Source organism: Rissa tridactyla, chromosome 8 (genome assembly GCF_028500815.1).
Source record: "Rissa tridactyla isolate bRisTri1 chromosome 8, bRisTri1.patW.cur.20221130, whole genome shotgun sequence".
Taxonomy (NCBI): domain Eukaryota; kingdom Metazoa; phylum Chordata; class Aves; order Charadriiformes; family Laridae; genus Rissa; species Rissa tridactyla.
The window spans coordinates 20,951,075-20,977,688 of NC_071473.1; the positions used below are offsets into that span (position 1 = coordinate 20,951,075).

The 26,614-nt window shown below is 39.6% G+C and overlaps 1 protein-coding gene across 11 annotated transcripts in view; it reads right to left on the reverse strand.

Annotated features, from left to right (window-relative positions):
- Positions 1 to 26,614, reverse strand: part of COP1 (COP1 E3 ubiquitin ligase) — a 134,882-nt gene that overhangs the window by 99,290 nt on the left and 8,978 nt on the right. For 6 of the 11 annotated variants that reach the window (XR_008468238.1, XR_008468239.1, XR_008468240.1 and 3 more), the window contains exons 4-9: positions 25,649 to 25,725; positions 22,533 to 22,652; positions 20,408 to 20,476; positions 10,476 to 10,535; positions 8,508 to 8,584; positions 3,663 to 3,720 (exon numbers count right to left, since the gene is read on the reverse strand). Coding sequence is in view for 8 of the 11 variants with exons in the window: in XM_054213194.1 (XP_054069169.1) it covers positions 3,663 to 3,720; positions 8,508 to 8,584; positions 10,476 to 10,535; positions 20,408 to 20,476; positions 22,533 to 22,652; positions 25,649 to 25,725 (461 nt within the window). In the remaining 3 variants the exon portion in view is untranslated. Of the gene's footprint in view, positions 1 to 3,662; positions 3,721 to 8,507; positions 8,585 to 10,475; positions 10,536 to 20,407; positions 20,477 to 22,532; positions 22,653 to 23,122; positions 23,297 to 25,648; positions 25,726 to 26,614 lie in introns of those variants that run through there. The other 5 variants (XM_054213202.1, XM_054213201.1, XM_054213195.1 and 2 more) reach the window with 5 other exon arrangements.

The following is a 26,614-nucleotide window of genomic DNA, read 5'->3' on the forward strand; positions in this document are numbered from 1 at the left end:
ACTCCCCCTCAGTCCGCAGAGGAGAATGGGCTGCCTTCATTACAACCATCGAGCCAGTGAACAAGAACAAACTAAGTTCAGAGCCCACTCAAATTCCGTTTCTACCTAGATGAACAATAATGTAACATTTTTAGGGAAAAAGCAAGCCCCACGCAATGAAACCTCCAGATGCTGCTTCCCACACAAGGCCCCTGGCTATACATTAACATTATGACTCACACTTGCATATTGACAGCACCTATGGTCTATGCAGCTTGTTTCATCTTGAAAGCAACTCCAGTATCAACACACAACTAGGACACCGGAAAGTACTCCGACCTTGACACCTTTTAACCACAATTTTCTAGAACTTCACAGTTTTAAGAAATACTTAATGCAACACTTTTATAGCACCTTCCTATTCTATTTGTACACCAGCCTGCAAGGACTCCAGCCTCTCTCAGCACATCAGGAGTGATTTGGGCTCAAGATGACTTCAAGCATTGAAGAACAATCACTACAGTCTCAGGTTACGATGTGATACTCAATATAACCTGTCACGTGATGAGGAATATAATGGAAGACCAAGTCTGATCTGCCAGATGAGTCCAGTACGCACCAAGGTGGTATCAATCACGGTAAGTATTTGCCTGCTGTGTGATACACCTGCTGGGTCTCCAGAGGACAATCCCCCCAGAGCAGGTCTCAGGCTGGCACGTGGCAACCCAGCTATGCTGGGAATCAATCGGCATTAACCCATCTTCATCAGATCCTCCCCAGTTCAGCATTTTAAACTGCTCATGTTTCACCAAAACATTTATTGAGTTTCATAGAATCAAAGGGTTGGAAGGGACCTCTGGAGATCATCTAGTCCAACCCCCTGCCAGAGCAGGGTCACCCAGAGCAGGTGGCACAGGAACGCGTCCAGGTGGGTTTGGAATGTCTCCAGAGACGGAGACTCCACCACCTCTCTGGGCAGCCTGTGCCAGGGCTCTGCCACCCTCAAAGGAAAGAAGTTCCTCCTCATATTTAGGTGGAACTTCCCATGCTCCAGTTTGTGCCCATTACCTCTTGTCCTGTCCCCGGGTACCACTGAAAAGAGCCTGGCCCCATCCTCCTGACACCCACCCTTTCAGTATTTATAAGCATCGATAAGATCCCCCCTCAGCCCTCTTTTTTCCAGACTGAAGAAACCCAAATCCCTCAGCCTTTCTTCATAAGAGAGGAGTTCCAGTCCCCTCATCATCTTGGTAGCCCTTTGCTGTCCCCTCTCCAGCAGTTCCCTGTCCTTCTCGAACCAGGGAGCCCAGAACCGGACACAGTACTCCAGGTGCGGCCTCACCAGGCCAGAGCAGAGGGGGAGGATGACCTCCCTCCAGCTGCTGGCCACACTCTTCTTGATGCCCCCCAGGATGCCCTTGGCCTTCTTGGCCACAAGGGCACATTGCTGGCTCATGGTCATCCTGTTGTCCCCCAGGACTCCCAGGTCTCTTTCCACAGAGCTGCTCTCCAGCAGGTCAGCCCCCAACCTGTCCTGGTGCAGGGGGTTATTCCTCCCCAGGTGCAGCACCCTACCCTTGCCCTTGTTGAATTTCATAAGGTTCCTCTCTGCCCAGCTCTCCAGCCTATCCAGGTCTCTCTGTATGGTGGCACAGCCTTCCAGTGTGTCAGCCACACCCCCCAGCTTTGTGTCATCGTCAAACTTGCTGAGGGTGCACTCTATCCCCTCATCCAGGTCATTGATGAATATATTGAAGAGGGCTGGACCCAGTACCAACCCCTGGGGAACACCACTCGTCACAGACCCACTTTCTATGAAGTCTGCTCCCTGGTTAAGCAATGCTGGGAAACAGGAGTGAAAGAAGAGAAAACATAGCCAAGCAATTTTTATTCAAGTGCTAAAACTACTATGGTTGTCCTAGTTGAGAACTTTAGTTAGGACTGTTCTGTTATCAAGAGTGATTTTAGTGTCTGAACTTCATTAGGTGCTCTGAAGAGTCCTCTAACAACTGTGTAAAAGCTTCGCAGCTACACACAAGCTCCTTATTTCTATCAGAAAAGTACTGCCACTAAATACCACCTGCGGAATTCCCCAGGGCTTTTGTGACCTGTCCACTATTTACTTCTGAAGCTCAGCTTCTAGAAGAAAACTGTCCTGTAGCTTTGCCGTATATAAATTCTTCCCTAAGAACATGTTCATAAGCAATGCACAAAGTAATTATATTGAGAAAGAAAGCTATGTTTTCCAACCTAGCATAGCTTCTTTCAGCCATCACTGCCCAATCTACAATTTTTGCCATGAACAACAATCAGAAAAAAGTACAACTTATATTCTTCAAAGTATTTTTATGGTAAAGTCTTGCTGATTTTGAATGAAGAATTTAACTTCAAGAGTTCTCTTTCAACTCCCCATCCAAACATATATTAAAGTCTAATTCAAATTTACACTAGAGTAGAGATGTTGCACTCTTGAGCATAAAAAAAATTGCATTTTAGGACAAAAAAGATTATTCTCACACAAATAAGGCTGTCATACAGAATGACAAAGAAGTCTACGTTGTTTGTTTTCTGCGCTTACCAGAAGTACAACTATGCTATTAATTTTGTCTTTGAAATAGAACAAAAAAGTAGTGTCAGTAGAGAACACACACACTATACCATATCAGAGTCCTGAACGTAAGATCTCCAACCACATTTCACCTGCCCTCTGAAGTGAGGTAGAGCTACAATTCTTTGTTCAAGCAAAAGTCTCCCAGACCACAGTAGCAAGAATTACAAGCTTTTTTCTAAAGATTAATAGCAGGAAATTTCTAATTACCAATTACTTAGCCACAAACCCCAAAAACCTGCATGCACAGATACATGCATATCAGTCCAAAATGCAGTTTTTTCTTTATATCAGTTACTCCATCAAACAAGATCCAATAGCACTTCTACTTTATTTACCAGCTTGATACAGCTGTGTACCACCACCACCAGAGAGCACCAAAGGCACAAGCTGACGTAATCAGCAGTCTGTCTAAATCAAAACCGTTTAACCTTTTTGAAGCTGTCAGCTAGATACTAGTGCCATCCTCCCAGCCCAGCTGAATCACTCTGAGCTGCAAGATCAGAACTGTGCTGCTTGGCATTCAGGAGGCCCTGTAGATCAGACCATTTGGAGGCTGCTTGCCAAACACCTTCACTGTATATGCAACTTTTTACCCTCTATGTGCATTTATAATACAGTTTGCAAGGCCTTAACAAGGACAAGCTACAAGACAGCTGTATGTTTGGAGAATGAATGTTTCTTGTTTTGAAAGTCAAGCTTGATCCAAAGTTATTTAAATCAATGCAAAGGGTCAGGGATTTACCTTCCTTCCCAAATGCTGCCCACTTGGGAGATGAGATGAAGAGCAAAAAATATCCCCTCTGCCATGGAAGAGTCAGCTTTGAGAATAAAGTCAGTGTCTAAATATATTACACCAGATTTCTTTGATGGCATCAGTGTAGACACTCACAATCATGCATAGTCATTCCTACAGCTGTAGTCTTGGCTCCAGTTTGTCCATATAACCAGTTAAAAGCATTTGCAAGACTCTATTTGACTGGAGTCAGATGGAGTTGTGCCTAATCTCTGCCCAACCTCCACATTAACTTTCCCATTCCCCCCGCCCCGTGCACAGACACATGTATTACCTTACCTGAGAACTGCCGCTGAATCCTGGAGGCTGGCTATACTCCGTGGAATCAATAATACTACTGCAAAACCAAAAGAAATAGTCTGCTTAAATCAACCATTCTTTATCATTTTTAACCTATTTGTTATTCCCCCCTTTACATCCTGTAGCATATTTGCCTTTGAAATTCATTTTACAGACAGAGAACACAAAGTTATTTTTTGTTTGGGGGTTTGGGAGGAATTTATTTTTTTTTTTATAAATAGAGGGATCTCTAAGAGCAGAATGCTGTCACACACAATTATGTGTAGTGCAATCTAATAATTTCCAATGAGAATACAAAAGCACATCTTTTGTATGAAATATGTAGAATAAGACATTCTGAAAATAACATGCTACCATTGGTTTTCAGTTCCTTTAAAAAAAAGTTTAATGCCATGGCAATTGAAACAGCACTGTGAAGAGAAAAGCCAGAGAAATCAGCTTAAGATAGACACTAGTATTCCAGACATCTCTGAAGACACACAGAACAGACACAAGTAATGAAATACAGAAATAAACTAAAAACATAGTGACAGCCAGGATTACTATTATTAGAAAATGCCACACCATATTTAGCTATGTAGTATCTATGACACACAACATACCTTAAATCACTGTTTTCAAAACATAGTATACATATGCTAACTCAAGAGATCTAACTTTCAAAACTGCAAACCAATCTACTGATAGAAGCAGAAGACAGGTGGTTCAGTATTCTTGCACATATAAGCAAAATATTTAGCTCTCACAATAAGACACCAAAGCCAGATTAAAGTAAAGAAGAACATCATTTATTACGAAGAACACATTACAAACACCACCATGATTTGTTTCTAAAAAATCTTTATAACTAGCTTCTGCTATATCATTTGGCTTGGACAGAAACAAAACTATCTGGGTCTTACTTACAAGGTAGCCTTAGATTTAAGCATTGCTGGGGAAAGCTGAAGGTTTCTTTAGAAAGCTGCCAGAACACTGCTATAGGTCCTGCTTTTGTAAAAGGTGATTGTGCCTATTGATGTTTATGGAACAGCTGCCAGAACTGATGCTTAGACCTGACATTCTTGGTCATAAAATTAGTGGTTTGGCTGAAATGCCCGTCAGGGCACCTGTAAGTCTAGAAGCATGAAATAGTAGTATAGTGGTTCAATATTTCTCTGAATGTTTTAAAGCTCCCCTGGAGGCAGAGGGAAGTAGAAACAGAAGATGAGAGATGATTTTAAAGTCTCATTAGCGGTTAACTTGTAAGATGAGACTGATTTGGCTTCTGTTACAGGCAAGACAAAAGCTGCAAACCAAGAAAATCTGAGGGATAAAAATCATTATTTGCTGCAAGCTACTGCAAGGGAGAAAACAGCAGAGCTGTTTTGGGCATGGTCAGGGACAATGAACTTTAAATTAGAACGTGGCCACACAAAATAATGAAGCACGCAGAGCAGATCCTGCATAAGTAAGATGCTGGGCTGGAAAGTAATGAAAAAGTACTCCATTCTGAGACAGGTATAGTGGCAATTAACAGCAAAACACACAGACTTTGAGCATCTGGTCTCGTTTTGCTGCAGGTTGTCTGGTGATGTAAAACCTTCAGGAGTGCAAACGTCATCTCCCTAACCAGAATACAAATTCAAAGTCATTTCTGTGCAGTGCCTGTAGCTGGGTTAACTGGCATACGCTTGAATGTTTTCCCTTTTAAAAACCGGATGCAAATAATCAGAAAATTCCAGGAGTTCCCTCTGAATTCTTTTTTAGAAAGCTGTAACATTAGGTTCAATTAGAAGATTCAGCTACACTGACACAACATATTTAAAAACCTGGAACAGCAACAAAAACACAGCAACTTGCAGACTTTAAATCCCATTTGTTAAACCCTCATGGGAGTGGGAAGGGGTAATTAGAACAAATGGAGGAAAACAAGATCAGGATTTCGATAACTGAATCACAGTTACCAGGAAACTAATTTTTAGATCAAAATCTTTCCCTATAAACTTCTATTAGAGTGATAGTTTGTTATTGCTGTTACTGCCTGAATACACAGTCACAGAGAAGTTGCTTATTCATATCTCCTGTTTGCACCACTTACTGGTAGCAAAAATAGCACGCGTGCGTGTTCAGAAAAACCCAACAGAACTATTTGTTCTTTTCCCTTACTCTTCCCCTCTTGTTCTCTATTAGTATACAAGCCCAGCAATCTGCAAGGCTGTAAACAAGTGCTGTGCCATTACCCAATTTAATATTTCATCATACCCTGTACAAGCATAAGAGAAAACACTTGTTTCTTGAAGCCGAGAACATATTGAACATGATAGCCACACTTGTTTTATTGCTAAAGAACTTATGAAGGAAGATGGGGAGCCACAGTAATTTCACATTTTGATGATGCTAAAAGTGTGGCAAAAAAAAGCTACAAACAATGAAAAGAAACAGAGAATTAATGAAACAAGCCTCTGATTTAGAGGAAGTAGATGAATAAGGGCAAGTCACTAGAGATCAGATAAAACTGAATTCCAGAGGAATATTTTCTTGAACTTTAAAGGCTAAAGAGTTTTTTCTTCATCTCAGCAAGGGCCTGTGATAACCTTGTACTATTTATAAGACACATTAGCAAAATTTTATACAATTATATTTCATTATCAGGGTGTTCAGCATGTTAACAAGTTATATTCCAATTTAAATATATCATTTTAATTCACTGATAAGTTAAAACGTCTCTGCAAGTTCGATAACATTTTAACATGGAAGCGAAACCATCCCAAACTATATTTGTAGTTCATTCTTAGTGATTCACAGCATCTCTAAAACATAATTTGGATATTAAATATTTCAGTTAACACAGCTTAAAAAAATCATCATATTCTAAAGCTCCTATCAGCTGTTCTGCAGCACTCTTTCCAAGGAGGAATCAAAGTTACAGCTTTTGAGATACTCTCCAAAACTTACATTTAATGTTGAAAAGAAAATAAATTTCAAGTGGTAGACCTTTCTGGAATCTGAGTTCTGGTAATTCAAACCAATTCAATTACTTGAATTACACAAAACTGTCAGAATAGAGCTGGGACAGAAGTTAAAGAGTCTGGCAACAACTTAGGCCTGTTCAGACACTTCCTTTAGGTACCATTTCCTCTTCAAACACTCAGGACTACTTCTTAATGCAGGAATGTCATTGAGAAACAGAAAAGGGGCCTTCTCAAGCAGAGAGAAAAAGGCAACCCCAGATACCCTAGAAAACCCCTAAACATCTTATTATATCCCACCCCTAGCACGCTGTACCAGAGGAAAAACCCCAAAGTTCAAGACACAGCTGAGATGGAACCAGACAAACATAAGACGACCAGGCAACAAAGAGAGCCCATGGTCTCTGCACCTGCAGGTAAAGCACATCAATCCAAAGTCACTAAAATATTTTGGACACTATCTTACATGTTCAAAAGCAAGAGTGAGAGTGATTGATCCTAGGACATGCAATGAACAGGCATAAAGGAATAATAAGAAATTCTCAGTAGATTGAAGCCAGTGAAGGTCTCACAGCAGATTTTCTTTTCCCCCCAAAACTCTTTCATCAGAACTCTTGGTCTTAAAATGTTATTCCAGCTTTCAACAGATAAAGAGTTCTTCAGGAGCTTGAGCCCAACCAGTGCTCAAGTTTTCCCCAAACAGCAGTACCACGAAGGAAGCAACAAGCAATCTATTTAGTAACCAATAACCAGAAAACTAGTAGAACCTGACAAGAATCTTGTCAGCTTCACAAAACTGCTTCTTGGCAAAACAGCAATAAGCCACATCAAAAAACACACCTGCACCCGAAAAAACTAAACAAGCAGTAAAGAGCAGAATAACAAATGCTGTTCCTATCCATCTTGGCCATACTGCTGTCCTTTCCCTTCAGGGCCAGCCAGAGCTTCATAGAAATATGAGAGAATCTGGTCTCAATGTCTAGAAATAGCATCTTGGTAAGAAATCCCAGCCAGTATTGCCAGACTCCCTACCAGAGCACTGTATCTAAATCTCTGTAGGGGAGGAAGTCTGATCATTTTTTCCTACTTATTTCTGGGCTGTTAGGTTTAGAGCTGCTAATTGCAGAAAGGGTACCGGTACAATTTTATAACAGAAGTCAACAGTTCAGAGAACTCACCTGTTAAGAGGTGGAAGAGAACAAAACTTGGCCCTGCAAAACTAGAGCTTCTTACAACCAAAAGCCATGGCTACGAAGAAGTAGAGCACTTCAAACCTTGGCACATGCAACTTGAACACAAGAAGCATCTGCAGTTTTATCATCCAGAAGGCAGACTCACAATATTCCAGACAAAAAAAAGCCACATTGAAAATAGGTTGCTAGAAAGGCATTTCATTAAATCAAATCAGTCAGATGAACAGAATCAATAGGCTGTATAATTAAAATTTTTGATCTTGTGAGCCCATACCTTCAGCCATTCACACTGAGTAGGACACCAATATCATACAGTGTTAAGACCTCTCATATGCCAAGCGGAACTGCATAACGTTCAGGTAGCATGTATTTAACAGTAATATTTCAGACCATAGCAAAGACTCATGCCTCAAGTTAACTAATCCACACGACATTTAAAACCACCAGCTTTCCCCAGCATCTGATTTAGAGTATACTTTTCATCCAACTGCAGACTCAGATAGCTTTTTCTTCACTGCTTTGTTCACATAAAGTTTATACCAATCAAAAACAGAACAGGAAAATATTGTATGTCACTCAAAAACTAGTTTTGCTCGTATTTTGGGCATAGCATGGAGAGGATTAGCGAGTACAGTGCAATACGGACAGCTTGAAATCCAAGTTCCGAGTTGCAAGCTCCATACCTGTGTGAAGGTGAAGGAGCCTCAAACTGCGGCACCGTACTGTCCTCACTGACTGGGGAATACAAGCCACTCATTTCCTGAAACAGAAAGCCAAGTTACAGCAAAGCTGACAGAACATGAATAGTAGGCACCATCTAATATATGGTGTTCACACAGTAGTGGTTTTGTTTTCCAAGCAGATAACCAACTGAATCTACATTTATTCAACTCTCACCTAGAAGAAGAAGAAACATTTGTTTTCTTGATTTTCTAACCCGGTATAAGAAATTCTACAACTACAGTACTTTTTGCCCCAAAAGAGGCAGTTCTGGAGTTGATACTTCAAAAAAAAAAAAATCAATGGATTTGGTTACCGTCCAACTGACTCTACCCCAGGACCTCCCTTAAACATGGCAAAAGCAGCAAGCTATAACTGCATTTTTGAGATATGTGCAAGCTTTTATCTAATAGCCTTTGCACTTGAAAGTAATGCTGGTCATGGCAAGAATAGCCACAAGATGACAGGGCAAAGGTGGTATTGTGCTCCAGACTTAAAAGAGGATCTATCATTCTTCTGTGGGGCAAGTTCACAGAAGACAAACTTTGCACATAAACTTGCCTTTGTCACTGCCTAAATCACTGCTGTGTACCCAGTGTGAGACTGTACCTTTTATCTGTTCAAGAAATGGAAGCTATGCAGGATGCTGCAGCTCATTAGTTAGGGGGCAAGGTGTTCCAGGACAACATTACTGGCACTTTTCAAATTCCCACTAGATGCCCATTAGTTGTTAGGTAGAAAGTAGGATATCTGTGACAAGAGAGATCCCAGGCTTTAGAGATCAGAGCCAAGGTCACTATCACACAACAGATATGTACCCCACCTGCAGTCCGCTGAAGTGCCTGATTAAAGAGCAGAGAAGCAGGTAGCTAGATACTTTCCAAGGGATCCTGCAGCTTTGGATATAGCTTCTCCGAGATCTGAAGACCTATTTTACCAGTCTCAAGGAAACATGCTAAGGTATATTTATTTCCCAAGAGCTGAGAAACATTTAGGGAAATAGGTAGATAACAGCAATTTTCAGACCACGTTACAATTTGCATAGTATCAGCTGAAGGGAAGTTCCTGCAATTGTCAGTTCTCTTTATATTTGGATAATTCATTAGCATGCATATAAATTGGAAGTGAAGAAATCCAAAAGGCTTTTGGGTAGTGGTTGGGAGCTCATGCTGACTGCTTGAGACAAGCAAGAAGAGAGAAGCAGACCTGCAAACTGATTCCCAATACCTTTAATGCTATTTTGAGAGGTGTCAGTCTGATGCATTCCTGAAACACCACTTTCCTGCTCCAAGATCAAAACACTAGAATGATCAGAGAAAAAGAACCAAGAAGGAACCTAAGGACTCAATAAGGACAAAAGGACTGAGCTGATGGGTTCACAAATACTTGGAGAATAATTCTTAACAAAAATCTCAAGAGATCCCCATCATTAAGGAACTGAGAGAATTATATCAGGAGGCAGCAGATTGCTTCTGTTTTGACATGCAGCAGGAGCTGGTATTGTTCCTACCCAGTCTCTGTATCACAGCTCTCTTGTGCACCCCCCCAATACCTCTCCATCTGAAGAGTGGCAAGCTGCTAAGATTTAAATAGCGTGTGAAAATAGCCAGAACACTGCAACGCAAAGTTCTAAGTTAGGATCAATACACCAGCTGTGGATCTCTAGCAATTATTCTAAAATACTCACTACCAACACAAAAAAAAAGGAAGATATGATTATACAAGACCTAGGTTTCAACGAAGTCCCCTCTTACCAACCTGCAGCTCACAGGCATCACCTAAATGAACAAATTAAAGAAAGACCACCATCTGTTCATTTTCCCATTACTGACTCAAATGCCATAAATTTAACACAGCAGCCCCACAGCAAGGCAGACAGCTTGATGAAAATGAAAAATTGCCAGAGTCAGAACAACGTCTGGGCACCTCACCTCTACTCGTTTAATATCTTCTTCCAGAACACTTAGCTCCTTCTGGATCTGCTCCAATTGCTGTGGATAAGAGCATGGGAGAAGTCTAAATCAATCTGCACTGCACCATCAAGATAAATCACAATCTTTTCAGAAAGGAACTTGAAGTATCTTAACTAGCATGCTACATGATTCAAAAGTCACTAGGCAGGAAGTTCATATGCATAGATTAACATAAGTGTGCACACAAACCACATTCAAGACAAAGTTGTTTTTGTGAAACAGTACAAAAATGAGCATGAAGTACTTTGATATCAGAGACCCACATTATTCAAACTAATACTTTTATGCTCCTCTAACGTCTTCCATACAAGGTATAACTGGTTTATAAATGCTGAACATAATAAGAAATAAACCACCACAATAAAACAGTGATCATTTCACCCTTCAACGAAATATGAAACGCTTTGCTAAAAGGTGTTAAGAGTATTTCTCTTGCTAGCAGTTAACCTGCAAATAGCTAATTTAAAGTTATTGACCAAATTTTCAGATTGGCAAACACCTCTTATGACCAGACACATTTGCTGCAGGCACCCAGCAAGCAAAGGTGTGATACTTACCTTGGATTACACCATAAACTCCAGTCAATCTGAGGGTTATCCCTGAAAAGGTCAGAAGGGCACCTCCCCTGTCACCAGTCAACCTCTCCTTTCCCTTCTTTCGTCATACGTTAATATTTTTCAAGTTTTTGAACTTACTTTTCAGTCAGTCAATAACCTAGCTTCACTCATCTCTAGCAGCTGTGAAGCCACAGACTTGGTGATTGTTTACGCTTAAGCAAGAGCATCATCTGCTTACCAGCTCTAATTCCCATCCTCCTCCAGGGTGTCCCACCTAAACACCCACACAGACTACACCCAGCCTTGCAAGACTCAAACACATGCACTTCTCCAGGTGAGAGCTCCAAGTCTGGACCTCAACAGACAAAACTCAAGTCAAAGGTAAGTCTGGTTCACTAAGACGCACAAGTCTAATGAATACATTGAGAACTGAAAGTCCACCTGACTCTCCTCAACTCAGAAGAAAAATCTACAGACAACTACCACTGTGGCACATGACCAGAAGCTGTTACCAACTTGGCAAGTCCACTGAAAGCTAACTAGGCACGACACATTCTCTAAAGGCCAGACAAGTTTTTGTCATTTTGAATTTACAAGGGAATATCAAATTGCCCAAATCCGAAGTTACTAGTGTTGCAAGACATATTACTCTCAGTACGACATATTCCCAAGAACATTTGGCAGGCTATTCCCAAAGACTTATTCCCTCGAGCGCTTAGGCTTGATCCTTTAAGTGGTAAAGGGTTTTGCTTAAAGAAAAACACACCCACCACTTAAACCCCTATTATTGATCAGCATTCCAAATATCTGTGCTCTGCATTAGCTAATCCACCATTTTAATCTACCTTTTCGACTTTAAAAAAAAGCTTCTGTCCCCGAAGACAGGACAGGAAAGGACTGCCATGGTCCACATCTATTTAACATGGCTGTTTCTTCCTTGGAATGAGATGGCATTGTGTTTATATCTCAATCTCTTTGCTCTGAAGGTTTCACTTTATATTTAATTTGAATCACAGACAGCACAAGTTTAATAGTTTAAAACTAGACTGCCACAGATAATTTACAAACTGCTACACCACAACAGATAATTCCATTTTCACTTGCGAAACCTAAAGCAAGAATAGCAGGTGGTGCTATAGCTCCAAGATTAGTGGTAAAGCTAAGTGACACTTGCACAGCACAGGTCCTGCCTGTACTCAGCTTTAGCAGACGAATACCATTAGTCCCCCACTTTCATAAATCCTATTTAAAAAAGAAGTTACAAAAACAGTTAGAAGTTCCAAAATTACAGCAAGGAAAACAGCTATTCTACAATTTACTGGCTTACAGCCAAAGTGGACAATGGAAAAACAACTGACAGTTGTCGCCATCATAAACCGTTTATAGGAACAAGACCTTTTATAGGAACAAGAGCAGAGACTTTTTTTATTAACTTTTATGCAGCTTTTATTAACTACTGCACAGAGTCAGAAGTACACCATCTAGGACTTCATTTACTAATTCTTCCTTCTTGTTACATGAAGGCAAGCAATCTGAACGTACCATAAACTTATCTGATAGTAGCAAGTCTAAAAACTAGGCAAGTGTGCTTCATGCTTACTTTAGGAAAAGTCTTCTCATCAGCACCAGTCAGCATCAAATGAGTTACTAATGCACACACTGGGACTTTTTTTTGGTAGGTTGGCTCAAGTGTTTCATGATTTAGCTTTAATCTTTCAGACCTTAAATCAGTCTACATTCATTCCAATTAAACTTTGAAAAATGAGACTACTGATTTATAATTGCTAGCCATTGAGGGACACTTAAGGAAAGCTAAATGAATTATAGTCCTTGTAGAATATCCGGATTTATGGGCCCTTAATTTTATTTTCACTATGTTGGGCACAGAAAGCAAGCCAAGTCCTGTCCCAGTGATGGGCAGAATCATGCCTGTCAAACTTCAGATTAAGTCAGCAAAAACATTTAGCATACACTGAAGTGTACGCTAAAGTAGAAGCACATACTATAAATTCTTTTCTCAGACACAGATGCTTTCCCAGAACTGAAAGGGCCAATGGACAAGGAGAAGGCTTCGATTCAGCACTTAACCCTCAGAATTTCAACTCCACTGAAGGAACTACAATAAGTTGGTGTAAAATGTTCTGGTCCCCCACTACACACAAACACATACATATAAAAGAAAAATCGATGAGCTTAAAAAAGCCTGCGTTTCTTACAATCTCTGGAAAAAGGTTTTCAGACATTCAAGTCAAGAAGCTACCATAGGAGGAAATGCAGGCTTTCATATCATTCTTTTTATGGACCTTTCAGATCCAAACCCTTTTCACAGCCCCAAGGCAGTCCCTCCAGAAACTCTCTAGTTTGAGTCTGAAGCTTAGACACACATACAAAGAGTTCTTAAAAGACAGCTCTCAGCTCTGGACCACATGGATGAAGGGAAACCCTCTAGTTAGAGTTGCTCAGCGACAGAGACACCCCGCCATGCTACTGAATTTCCACATAAGACTTTTGCACAAGCTAGAACATAGGAAGTTCCGTTCAAATACACGGAAAAACTTCTTTACAGTGAGGGTGACAGAGCACTGGAACAGGCTGCCCAGGGAGGTTGTGGAGTCCCCTTCTCTGGGGATTTTCAAGACCCGCCTGGATGCAGCCCTGAGGGATGTGCTTTAGGCAATCCTGCTCTAGCAGGGGAGTTGGACTAGATGATCTCTAGAGGTCCCTTCCAACTCTGAAGATTTTGTGATTCTGGGTGGGAATATTAATTTGAAATACAATGCTAAATACCAGATCATGTTTGGTTTGATTTAAGTTGGCTGTCTACTAACAAGCATAACTGGGCACAGAGCTGAGGTTTCATCCTTGGGCTTCCTGTTTTTCCTGGACAGAGGGCCCCTCAGGAGGCAGTGACTTCATCCTTTGTGTTTGTACAGCACAAACAACAAGCAGTCCTCACTGTGTCTCCTGGTGCCAGTTCTAAATATTTGCAAAAAACTAAAAGCTAAGAGCCTCCCAGTGCCACAAGAGATGGCCTAGAAAAATGCATGAGGGAAGGAGTCATACACCCTTGACCAAATGCCTTTCCAATTCTTGAAAAAGCACAAGCAAAGAACAAGTTATTTTCCATAGAAATACTGTGAAATCACCAACACTATTCCACTGAGCAGCTAAAACAGAGCATTCACACTTTTGAAACCTCACAAGTCACCTTATGTTCAATCACACACCTTCAAGGCTCCAATCCAAACCCCTCGTGCATTCTTCACAATATACACTGTAGACCAAGACAAACAGATGAGACTATTACTAGAGGGAGCAACTTTTTTTCTCCAGACACACACAGACATTTCACCAAGCAGGACTGAGTAAAGAGTAGCATCTGTCCAGCTGAAGAGGATAATTCAGGTAGTCTCCGTAGATAATGCCTTCATTCTATCCCACAACTTCATCCATCCAACGCAATCGCTTCCTACTTCTTGTTCTTCCATCAACTACTGTCCTAACAAACTTGAGTGTAAACTGAAGTATCAACAGCTGAACCTCTCCTAAAACGAATTTCCTCCTATAGAACTCAATACTTCAACAACAACTCTACAGCACGTAAGATCAATTTCTCTCTCTGGAAACAAGTTGGAAGTCTTACCTGTCTCTGGGTTTTCCTTCAATTATTGCTTCAGCTACATAGCTACAGCTATGTAACAGGCTGAAGATGATAAGGAAGTAATCTTCAGAGTTTAGAGAGATTTTAGCTTTTTAAATTCATTGCAAACCTCACTTATTTTGACATAACACTTCGCTGTTACAAAGTCTTTGCACAAGTGGAAAAAGGTGCGAGGATCCTTTCCATATGAAGACAAGAACACCTGAGTCTCCACAAGTTACTTTCATTGATGAAACATGGCATCCAAGCCTTTTAGACACATGGGCAGCCCCCCTATAACAGATTAATATGCAGGGAATATTTCCTCTCTCTGATCAATACTTTCTCCAAATGGTAAATGTTTCCTCTTAACTGGAGGGGAGCTAGCAGAAAAGTTTGAGAATAACATCCCAGTTGAGTTCTTTAACATACAGAACTCCTAAGGGTAGGAAGGAGGAGATGCCTGGTTGATCAAAAATAAGTTTCCTATCTTGAATTTTCCTCCCTTACATTTAAATCCTCCAGTTTGGGCTGCAGAAGTAATGCTTTGAAGGCTTACTGATAGGGTCTGATAGAAAAGTGTCACAAGAGAAAGATATCTGGGGCAGGGAACAAAGCTGTCTAAACATTTAGACTAATTGCCTTAGAGCTTAATACATCAGTGTACATGTCGCTTAGCTCCTAGTAGTAGCTTACCCCCTCTTTTTCTTTGGAAAGACCTCTCCACTGCAGTAAGGCGAGTCAGCTATTATACACTATACACTGATGTTTACATGATAATCTTTAGCTTGCTGCTCATACAGTAGCTGTATCCCTGGCTTATCATCACTGCAGTCAGAGCTCACATCTCATTGAGTAGCTTAGAAATGCAAATAGATTTAAAACACCAGTTATTTAAATGCCGTGGATAGAGAAGAGATTACTATAGCTATAAATTCACCTCAGGAGTCTTGGAACGTAATCAAGACTATATGACAACATAAGAGTATGACTGAGTTCTAGTTCTGTCACCTTCTCTTGCTTACTCATTAGTTCATCCATGTGTGTATGCACAGAACAATAAGACTTGACAGGTGAAGTGATTAACACAAGGTAATGACATCCCTGGAGAATTCATGCTTATAATTCCCTGCAATTATCCCACAATAACTAATAGCTTCTCTTATTTTTAGTATTTAACATGCTCACAATATGGAGTAAGTGAAGACAGCTGGATAGATACATACATTTGAGACTGAATAGAGCAACGATCATTCTGAAATGCTGAGCAGGCACTCAGTGCAGCAAACCTGAGATATTTCAGGATTGCTTCTCTGTCTCGGGACGTCTACCAGCTGAAAACAGCCATTTGCATTAGCAGACATGAAAGAGGTCTTGTTTGTTAGGCACGAGAGACTTAAGACATTATTAGAAAGAAAAATCCCATGCAACGTAAGAATGAAGTGACAGCTGCCAAGAAAAGCATGAATGCATTTTAGGGAATATCACCTGTATGTTGTAGAACTTGATTTGTCGTACTAATTGTTAAGCTCAATCTCCTCCTTCAGTAAGCAATGGTGCTACTTCACAGAAACAGCAGTCTCCATCAGGTAGCTGAGCTAACAATGTTTTACGACAAATTATATATACGATGCGTATGGTGGTGTTTAACTTCATTTGGTAACATTCAAATCCTGACAAGACAATTAGTAAGGCCACTTTTTAAAGTAATGAATATAAAACCAGGGAGAATTTTTTGTATTAACTGATACCAGCTCTCTCACAAAGCATTCAAGATGAAAGAGCATGTGATCGTTTAAAAGTAAACACAGTTAAATTTGCAAAAGTATTTACACAACACAGCTAAGCTAACAGCATTAAAACTCTGGCATGAAATATAAATTTTAAAAAAGTCACAAGTTGTTGCATTTGGTTTCCCTTGAAAACAGTAAAAAAAAAACCCGAAGTCAAGTATTTTCATTATTAAACTTGATATTCCAGACTCCTTGGATCTTTGATTTCAACAGAAGAGACTGCTGGATCCAAAAAAAAAAAATAAAAAATGGAGAGTGTGCATTCAATTAACTGTGCACACATACAGAAAGGCAGACAGCCATGCTAAGGTTGTCTTAGAGACAACCAACTATTGCAAATGATCAATACATTTCTCCCCTCCAAAACTATCTCTTATTTTGTTGAAAAAGTATTTTCAAGCTTTAGCCACTTGTTTTCAATCTTTTTCAAAGTCGAAATTTTTTTTTTCATTACTATTGCCAAGCATTTGGTTTTTTGCCACATTGCCATAGGTCAAAGAGAAAACAAAATATATAAACTTAAAAGAAAATAAGTTGCAAATACCTTTGTGCAAAAAACATATGCTAAATTTCAGCTTGAAAGATCAATGTTTTGGAAAGTTATGAACACATCCAAACAGCATTTCTAATAGAAACTTCTGTAGATGCTGAACCTCTCATTCATCTTCTAGAGATATTATGGAAGTGCAAGAACGGCATTTGTCAAAATACTTGACTACAGCAATGTTCTGAATTCTTAAGTACAAGTCTATAAAGATACAGTTTTCTTCTAGACGTGAACCCCTTCCAATAAGCTCAGAAGTCACTATTTCATGAAGGCAGGAGGAAAAAAGAAAACCACACACAAAACTTGACTGAAGTAAGCAAGGAGGGCTACAGGGGGTAAACCATATACTCTGAACATGTTTTTATGAAATATTACACAGGTGCACTAACTCTAAGGCAATATCTGGATTAACTAACAAAGTACCTACTCTCTATATGTAAGAACTTGCAGTATGTAATAAACAAATCTGTTAATAAAATTGTGCAATAAATAATATTCAAAGAGGCAGATTAGGACACAAAGTTACCAGGCAATATTACATTCCTTTACACACCTAAGCCAAAAATTTGAAACAAGCACTCTCAGTCATACACAAAAGAAGCTTTTTTTTGTTTAAGAACTTAGTGTTACAGCTATGGCTTACTGAGTGAAACTGCCATTACTCCGCAGTCATCTTTACTAGAAGCAGGTTTGAATTATGAAAGGAAAAAAGGTAGAAGGTAGCATTCCTCCACATAATAAAGCCTTCTCATATAACTCATAGCTAGGTGCAATACATCACAGAAGAGTTCCAGGGTCCACATGTGTTCCTTGAGCTCTATCCTTATTTCTTAGGGTCACCTACTACAGCATCAAAAGAAACTACAGTAAACTTTGAAGCTCCAATAGCCTTCCTCTGCTTTACTGCATTAAGGTGGCCCCCTAAACCCCTCTTCTCATCTTTCAAACTAGGACCTCAGGCCTTCTGCAGCCTGGATGCATCTTCACCACTGGCATAACTCATGCCCTTTCACAAACAGTAGCTCCTCTATTATCCACACAAAAGACTCCTTTGAGAAAGGAGTTCTTTTCACAAACTCCAGCAGATACAGGGAGGACCTTGCGATTTATTAGAAAGGAAGCGTCAACTGGCTTAATTTACTCTATGGCTATAGCTTGATTGCTGAAGACAGATTTTGATATCTTTCTAAAACTATCCTACTGACTGGTCTGTATTTTCCATGCTTCTACGCACTGCTTCTCATCTTTCTTATCCTTATCCAGTGAAAAGAAAGATAACTAGCCAGTCTGGCAAGCCATCATTTCCCTCAAAATAAATGTCAAGGCCAGATGCTAACCACTATGGCAAGGACGGAACTTACAGGCCTGCATTTCACACTGGAGTATAAAGGGGGGTAAAAATAACATCAGAAGAATTCTTGGAAATAGAGGGAACACATAAGCAGGGACAGAGAGGATCTGAAATAAGCTATCTGTCCCAATAGGCTTCAGAATGTTCCCAAGGTTGAATTCGGAGGATCTACAGCCAAAATTAAGTTTCTTTAGCATTAAGAGATGCTATCCCTGCACATTATTACTAAAGCTAAGGGCAGATGCAGATGAGATGGGAAAGGTTTCTCAAGTGCTGAAAATCATAGTCAGGGATGGAACACTGTGCTACAGTATGTTAAAAACCAGAAGCTATGCAATTTCCCTTCCCACTCAGCACATGCAAACTAAAGTAGGTATCAACAGCGCATCCTTCTGTGAGAGTTGTTCTAACTCAGTTTCAGCTGGGGGAGGAGAAAGCAAAGTCAGCACTGACTTTAAGGCACTGCCCCAAACACCCTTGCACTTGAATCACCACAGGACTACTCAAGGAAGAGCACCCTCGATAAGCTGTGTATGAAACTCCCGAAGCACCTACTTCTCAATTCACCTCCTAGACAGAGGCAGCATTACCAGGAAACTTCCCCAACAGCTTAATGGTCCCTCAAGCTCCATTGGCATTCAGTGCAAGGCATTTAATGAGTGTCGATGGACAATGGCTAAAGCCTGCATAAGTTTTGCAGTGAAGATGAGTCAAGCTCTGAAATTCTCTGCATAATACTAAATATTAGTAACATAAGAAAATGAAAGTAGATGTTCTGAAGACTTGAGAAGCATTGGTAGATTAAGCCGCCACAGAATAACTTCTACCAGCATTCAAAAAGTGAAAGCTAAAAGATACCTCTATGGTTTTGAGCAATGCTTGTGTGTCTGCTGTTTAAGCAAGAGATAACAGTAATAGATATTTCTCCACTTTTTTCAAATCCTGAAAGATCAAACAGATAGTATGCTTCATACTAAACAGAATCAGAAGTATGCCGTTTTGTCCTCACCGATACCCCTAGTGATAGCCAAGATATTCTCTAGCATACATTTTCATGTGAAGTTCAGGTATCCTAATCAACAGTATTTTCACCACTTCCCATGGGATACTATGCCTAGTGTACCAGGCCCCATACTTTACAAAGGCAACTCTATCTTGGACTCAGCTTTCCCCTTTGGTTAGTTCCTTTCCATTACTCCCATTGGTTCTGGTCAGAAAGCCATGGATATCTACCTGTCGGTGGATGGACTCCAAATAACTTGCTTTGGGATGACTTCACAATCAGATCCTCAATCCATTCTGGACTCGTTGCCAGACTTGAACTCATGGTTCAACTTTGATCTTACAGTCACACTGTTGAGTTCTTCACATCTTTTATCAGAAACCACGACATCCAAGAAAGCTTGTCTTTCTGCTGTTTTCACAATCATTTTTCTAGCTTTCTGGGATATTTTTGGTATTAGGGTTTATGCATTGCATAAATGATAAGTCCCAAACCATGAAAGACCACGTATGTGATTACGGAACCCTCTCTCATTCCTCGAGACACTCATTTTGAGACAAATAAGGAAAGCATATAGAATATTCATTCTTTTCTGACACAGCATTAATCATAGTATTTGATACAGTAAAAGAAAAAATTGAGAGGAACAATTTCACTCCTTCCCCATCTTTCAGTTTTCCCATCACAGGAAAAAAAAAAATCTTGTTTCAAGAATTTGATGTAAATTTAACAGTGAGGAATCTCTATCCTCAAGTTCCCTTCTTCCCACATCCTTCACCAGCGCGAGACAAAGAGGCAAGCAATTAAAAATTGAAGCTGTCATATGTAAAGAGATCAGTTTTCCTTGAAACCCATGTGTCCTCTGCCTGAGGCTTCCCCAAAAACGCCTTGCCTTTTTCTTTGCAGAGATAATGCTAGGCTAACACACCACTTAAATAGAAATTAACTGGTAGAAAGCAGCAGACACCACCTCACCCACTGAAACACAAAGCAAGTTACCTCTCGTTTGTTTCTCCTGGCAACTTTGAGAAATTCCATAAGGATCTGCAATTGGGCAGCATGGGACTCCTGTAACACAGTAAATAAGAAAGTGTAACTCGTATATACATTAAGAGAAACAAACATTCACTCTATACACAGAAATCCACACTTAGCACAGAAAGAGAGGTGAGGAAGAAAAAATGGTTACTAAGGCAGTTTTAAGAATGGTAGTTTTACTTTGCCTCACAGGTTTTAAGGTTTTGTTTGGCTCATGACAAGTTTTTACATGAAGGCAGAAGTAGTTGTAAAAGCTCTTGCTTGTGCATTACTGAAGACTTACTAGTAAGTTGAACAAGTTTTTTTGACTACTGCATCTGAAATTGGACTTGGAATACAGGTTCCTCACAGACTTATCTTCTATCTTGGAAGATCATTAGCATCCACTTTGTGATTAACACACTAAAGCATGAAGTATTTCTACAAAAAACACCTCCCCCCAAAATTAACATTTGTGTTTATGTAAAGGGGTTACTGCTGAAGATTTCTCCAGAGTGGAAAACAACAATAAAGTCACTGATGAAACTAAAACATCCCTTTCCAACCTTTCCACAACAGAACATTTACCTCAACCAGCAGCTTAATATTTTCACCCAAATTGTCTTGGCCTGTCAAGTTTTTGGCCAAGACAAGCACAAGAGGAGAGAAAAAAACCTATATTCCAGCATTAATATAGCCCTAACCCTATCCTAGCATTCTGAGACTTATTTTCATAACCTACCAAAATATTTATTATTAAAGGACTATGAACATACACTCAAGAAGGATCAAGACATAGGAGCATGCAGAATTCATTAAAGGCAGATGGGACAGGACAAGTAAAGAGATTAGGATGCAAGACTACTGCTTTTTTGAGATTTTCTTCCTCCCCACCCCTGTGACTGTAATTAAAGTGAAGCAAGTAAAACTAGAAAGGAAAAGTGCTTTTAAATTGTTCTTTAAGTGTCAGGTGTGTTGGGATTTTTCTTTGGTTTTTTTTTTTTTTTTTTTTTTTTTTTAAGACTTAGTATCCTTAAACGATATTCCTGCTCAGGAGCACCCATACAGTCAGTCCTGTGCCCACTTTGTTTCAGAAGTGTCACAAGTGACACAAAAAGGCTTCGGGGGGGGGGGTGGGGGGTGGGTGGGAAAGAGTTTCTACTCTGAAGTTAGAAACAATAAAAGAGTTATGTACAAGTCCCCACAAAATAAAGTAAGTTACCAGTTTTGCTAGGAGTCAGTAAACATACTTTTGGGTTACTTTCCTTCTATCAGAACCACAAGTTGTGTAAATATTGATTCTGCAAGAGTGAATAAGATAAGCCATTGCCAATATAACTTTTCCTCACCAGTTTTAAAGCACCATCAAAACACACCCTCCCTACCCAAAGTTCACTAGGCCAAATTTTGTAACACAGTTTAATTTACAAGGTCTGGCTCTCATAAATGGAAAATGGTCACTTGAGACCAGCAGCATGGAATGGACAAAAACATGAGTACTATCCCAAACCAGCTATATTTCAGGTAAATCATAGGAATAGCTTACTTCATATTGTATAAATCTTCAAGCCAGCCTCATAAAGAAAACAACTGAACTTTTCTTTCAAGCACTAAATACTAAAAAAGTCTTCAGGGATGGCAGTCATCCAGGTTTGTTCAGTTCCAGTAGAAACTGGAAGGTGTGATCTTTTTAACATGGTCACTGAGTTTATTTCTTAACCTATATTTCGCTTCATGCTTATTACCAAGATAGATATGGTATTTACAACAGTCAATTAGTAGACATCTTCATATGCACTTCTCTCTTCTGCTACCCACTTTCTCTTCTCCTTTTCCATTTTCCCTGCTTTTCCTTTCCCTTCCATATAACCCTGCCAGCAGCAACACTACAAGCATGTTATGGGCGTCACAGTTAAAATGTTAGTTTGCTACAAAGGTCAGCGAGATGGCCAACTTTTCAACACCAAAATGCAAGAGAAAATTCTGAGCATTTAATCTGGCAATAGAATCTTACTACAAGACGACAAAGGCATGAAAAAAAAAAAACAACCAAACTACAGCTCACTAGATAATGGTGTTCATTTAAATAAGACAAGAGACTTCTTACTGCTTCCAACTGCTTCTTCTTTTGCACCAGCAGCTCCAGCATCAGGTTGACATTGGCCAAGTCAAGATTGTCTTGATCAGTCCCCAGTAAATCTTGAATTATCTGCCACCTATGGCCATTCTAGAAAGAAAACAAGAAATGTTGGAGAGACACTGAGTTCAAGGCATCCAGGGCTATATCCAGCAACAGCCATTAAAACAACATCACAGTATTTCATCCCTTTGTAAAAATTTCAAAACAATTTTCAGGAATCAGAATTCCCAGTTCTCGCATATGTACAGGATATAGCTCTTCTGTCCTACTGCGTAACTGCTTATCTTATTTGGAAGATATTTGCACTTTATGAGCACATAGCTGCTGCCGCTAGGAAGAGATTATTTCACAGCCACAATTTTATCTGATTTGTGTCCTAGTTTCTGAGAACATGTTTCTATGGGGAGAAAGAAAAAACAGGTTTATCCAAGCTTAGTTGGATTACATCTATCTGAAATACTGTTAAGTGGCAATACCTTTTAATTTTTTTACTCAAGTAATAGGTAAAGGCCTTCAAATGGAAGAACATACTATCAGCTTAGTTTTTCTATTCTCACCTCCCACACTACTCCTCTTAAGAGTATTTTCATGGGAAACATGAGAGAAGGAAAGAAGATGGAGATCATCAGGGTGATCTTCTCATTCAACCTGTTAGAGCTGAGAAGGGACTCCTCAGAGACCCAGGATACTACCATGCAGCCCATTCTTCCCTAAAGGCTGTTTGCTCTTCTCTTCATTAGTAAATCATGTGAAAAAAAAAAGTATCTTTTAGCACAAGAGAACATGAATAATAGGTTAATGCTAATACAGCCTTACATTAAAAAAGCCTCAGGAACCAAAAGGAACAGCTGAAAGGTCTTTAGGCCTTCTAAGAAACAAAGCCAGACTAAAAAAATCCTTTCTATAAAAGCTATGATACTAGATCAAGGTATTTAAATTGCAAGAACTAGAAATGCAATCCAGTCTAAACCAGACACTTTATAGGAGGTTGTAGCCTATTTACAGTGGCTAGATTAAGAAAAATAAAAACCGTAAAATCGATACAGAACACAACTTTTTTTATACAACTCTCAACAGAACCCATAGAGACCAGAGGCAAAAACTCAATTTTAATCCTTAACAACAAAAATATAATTCTTGTTGACTTGCTTAAAAATTAAGACAAATTTTAACATACTAATGTGCTAGTTAAATGTACTACTGCTAAATTAATCAGAAAGCTTCAAAGATGCCTTAACATGATTTCTTAATGAGACAAATCCGTGATTGAGAAGGAGCATTTGCTGCAATGTGTCTTGAATGACTTCACTTACTACCAGAAGTAATACAAAAGAACAGGCCCATTAAGGAGCTGGTACAACAACAAGGTTTCTCTTTTTAGAGATGTCAGTAATTTTTTTTTTTTATTTGCTGCCAAAAGGTAGACACAACACTGTTTTAGGCATGAAGTCATGGTAGATTTCCACTTATTGGTAATTATCTAACATGGATGCATTTACAGGCATAGTTTTTAGAAGTGCACTATGAGAAAGTAAAACCAATTTCCAAGAAGTTACTTACTGTATGTGCCTTCAGGTCAATTGTGTGCATTTCAAACCAGATGTGGTTTATGCATATTTTATATAGAATATGGTATAGGCACATTTTATATTGAATATAAAAAACTGAGTAAAGCAACGAATCCTTAAAGCATGCTCTTTTCTAAAGCATACAACTGCTGAAAGACTGGCTTCTGCAATGCAGTCCCAAAATTAACACTTCAATAGAAGGGGTTTTTAAGTGACTGTCATGGTTTCAGCTGGGATGGAGTTGACTTTCTTGCTGGCAGCTGATGTGGTGCTGTGTTTTGGAGTTGGGATGGGAGTGGTATTGATGGCACACTGATGTTTTTCGTTGTTGGTAAGCAGTCAAGGTCTTTACTCCTCACATCGCCCCACCAGCAAGTAGGCTGTGAGTGCACAAAGAGCTGGGAGGAGACACAGCCAGGACATCTGACCCCAACTGACCAAAGGGCTATTCCATGCCATGTAACATCATGCTCAGTATGTAAAGCTGTGGGAAGAAGGAAGCAGGGGGAGTTATGGTGTTTTGTCTTCCCAAGTAACCATGGCACATGATGGAACCCGGCTTTCCCGGAGATGGCTGAACACCTGCCTGCCAATGGAAGCAGTGAATGAATTCCTTGTTTTGCTTTGCTTGCGTGCACAGCTTTTACTTTACTCATTAAACTGTCTTTATCTCAACCCACAAGTTTTTCTTATTTTTTTTCCAATTCTTCTCCCCATCCCACCACAGGGGCAGCGGGAGAAGTGAACGAGTGGCTGCATGGTCCCAGTTGTCAGCTAGGGTTAAATCACAACACTGACAAAAACAGGGGCTCTGTGATTTTTAATATTATTTTGCAACCTTATTTTGAGTTACACAAGCCAAAGAAGCCAGACATAGCAAGACAAATACGCAAGTTTCACGGTTAGCGTCATATATTCTTTTTGATCTTAGTGTACAAGAGCATCCACTGCTGCTGTAAAGGGGTTTTCATGAACTGAGAACACAGATCATGGTCTGATTTGTGACATGAAGCAAGTCTAGAAGATACCTAGGCAGTTTTATCTGGGATCGGAGCCAGAACACCAGCACTCCAAATGCATCCTTCTCCCTCTTGTGGTTGCTAACAGCTTTCCTCCAATTTCCCTGCAGAACACAGCTTCTCACATGTGATCAGACAAGCCCGTGGCACTTTTAATCATCCATTACTCTCATTGCTGCTGTAGTTTCCAACACTGAATGAAAATTAGTACTTTTAAACAAGTGTGCTTCTGTGGATAGGTTCCCAGGTTACATTTAATACATCATATGACACTCAGCTATGCTAACGCAGCCTATCTCTACACACATATTGCTGGCAGGAAGAATGAGAATTAACAAGGTTGAAGGGATCTAGTGACACTGATATTGGTATTATTCTCTCATGAAGCAAGTTAAAGCATCAGCTCAACAGTATTTCTTCTAAATTAAGCCACATAATGATGGAATTGCATTACAGAACCATTAAATAAATATAAAGTAAGAAAGTTGGAACATACGGTGCTACTCACTGAATGGTCCAGTTTGAGTCTTTTCTCCTCAGATCTTTGCTTCTGTTTAAGAATAAGTTCATTGACTAAAAAATAAACAAACAGGATGTCAGAGAAGAGATGGATTATTTAAAGTTCACAAAAAAGTACGAAAAATTCTGTCTCAATATTTTTACTTTAGTTATTAATTCCACAGTAAGTTCATCAGTAATTAAAACTGATCTTAATTTTTTTCCTCACCAATTTATTCCTTGATTTTTTTTGGTAAAGTATATAAAGATTTTTTTTTTAAAAAAAAAAAACAAACCATCAACAAACACAATGCCTAAACATTCCCCAAATTGTTTCAGTTCCTTTTTCTAAGCATCCATGGTTCTTTGACAAAGTTTTTCAACTCCAAGACAGAAGTGCATCACAGAATAGTATGAGGGGGAAAAAACCAACATTAACCCGTATACTACAGGCTAAAAACAAGTACAGACAAATAGAATAACTTTTTTTTCTTTTAATCACTACTGTGTGCATTTTTAAAGATAAATTTTTGCTACGGTTTTATTTCACACCAATTTAATAAGTAGTGTAAAGACAGAGATAACCTCAACCTTTCACACACACACATACAAGCTCTTCTCCCTCTGTACAGATTTCAAACCCCTTAATGTAGGTGTATGGCAGCAATGCCCTATGGCCTAACACATCCTCCAAGACCTGCCTCGGCACCACCTTCAGAACAACATGCTTGGGTCTAAATCAGGATGCCCATTTCTGAAGCATTCCACAGCTACCGTGGCTTTTAATCTATTTACTATTAAATGGATATCGCAGCATATGAAATCAAGATTTGATTGTTTTGATATTTCACACTGCAATGTGTTTCCTTTGATCTTTTCTCCCCATAATAAAGTTTTAAACTCTATTTCCAGTCAGGAAGACTTCCCTTCTCTGTTTAAAAAGCAATCAATTAGGGTCACATAT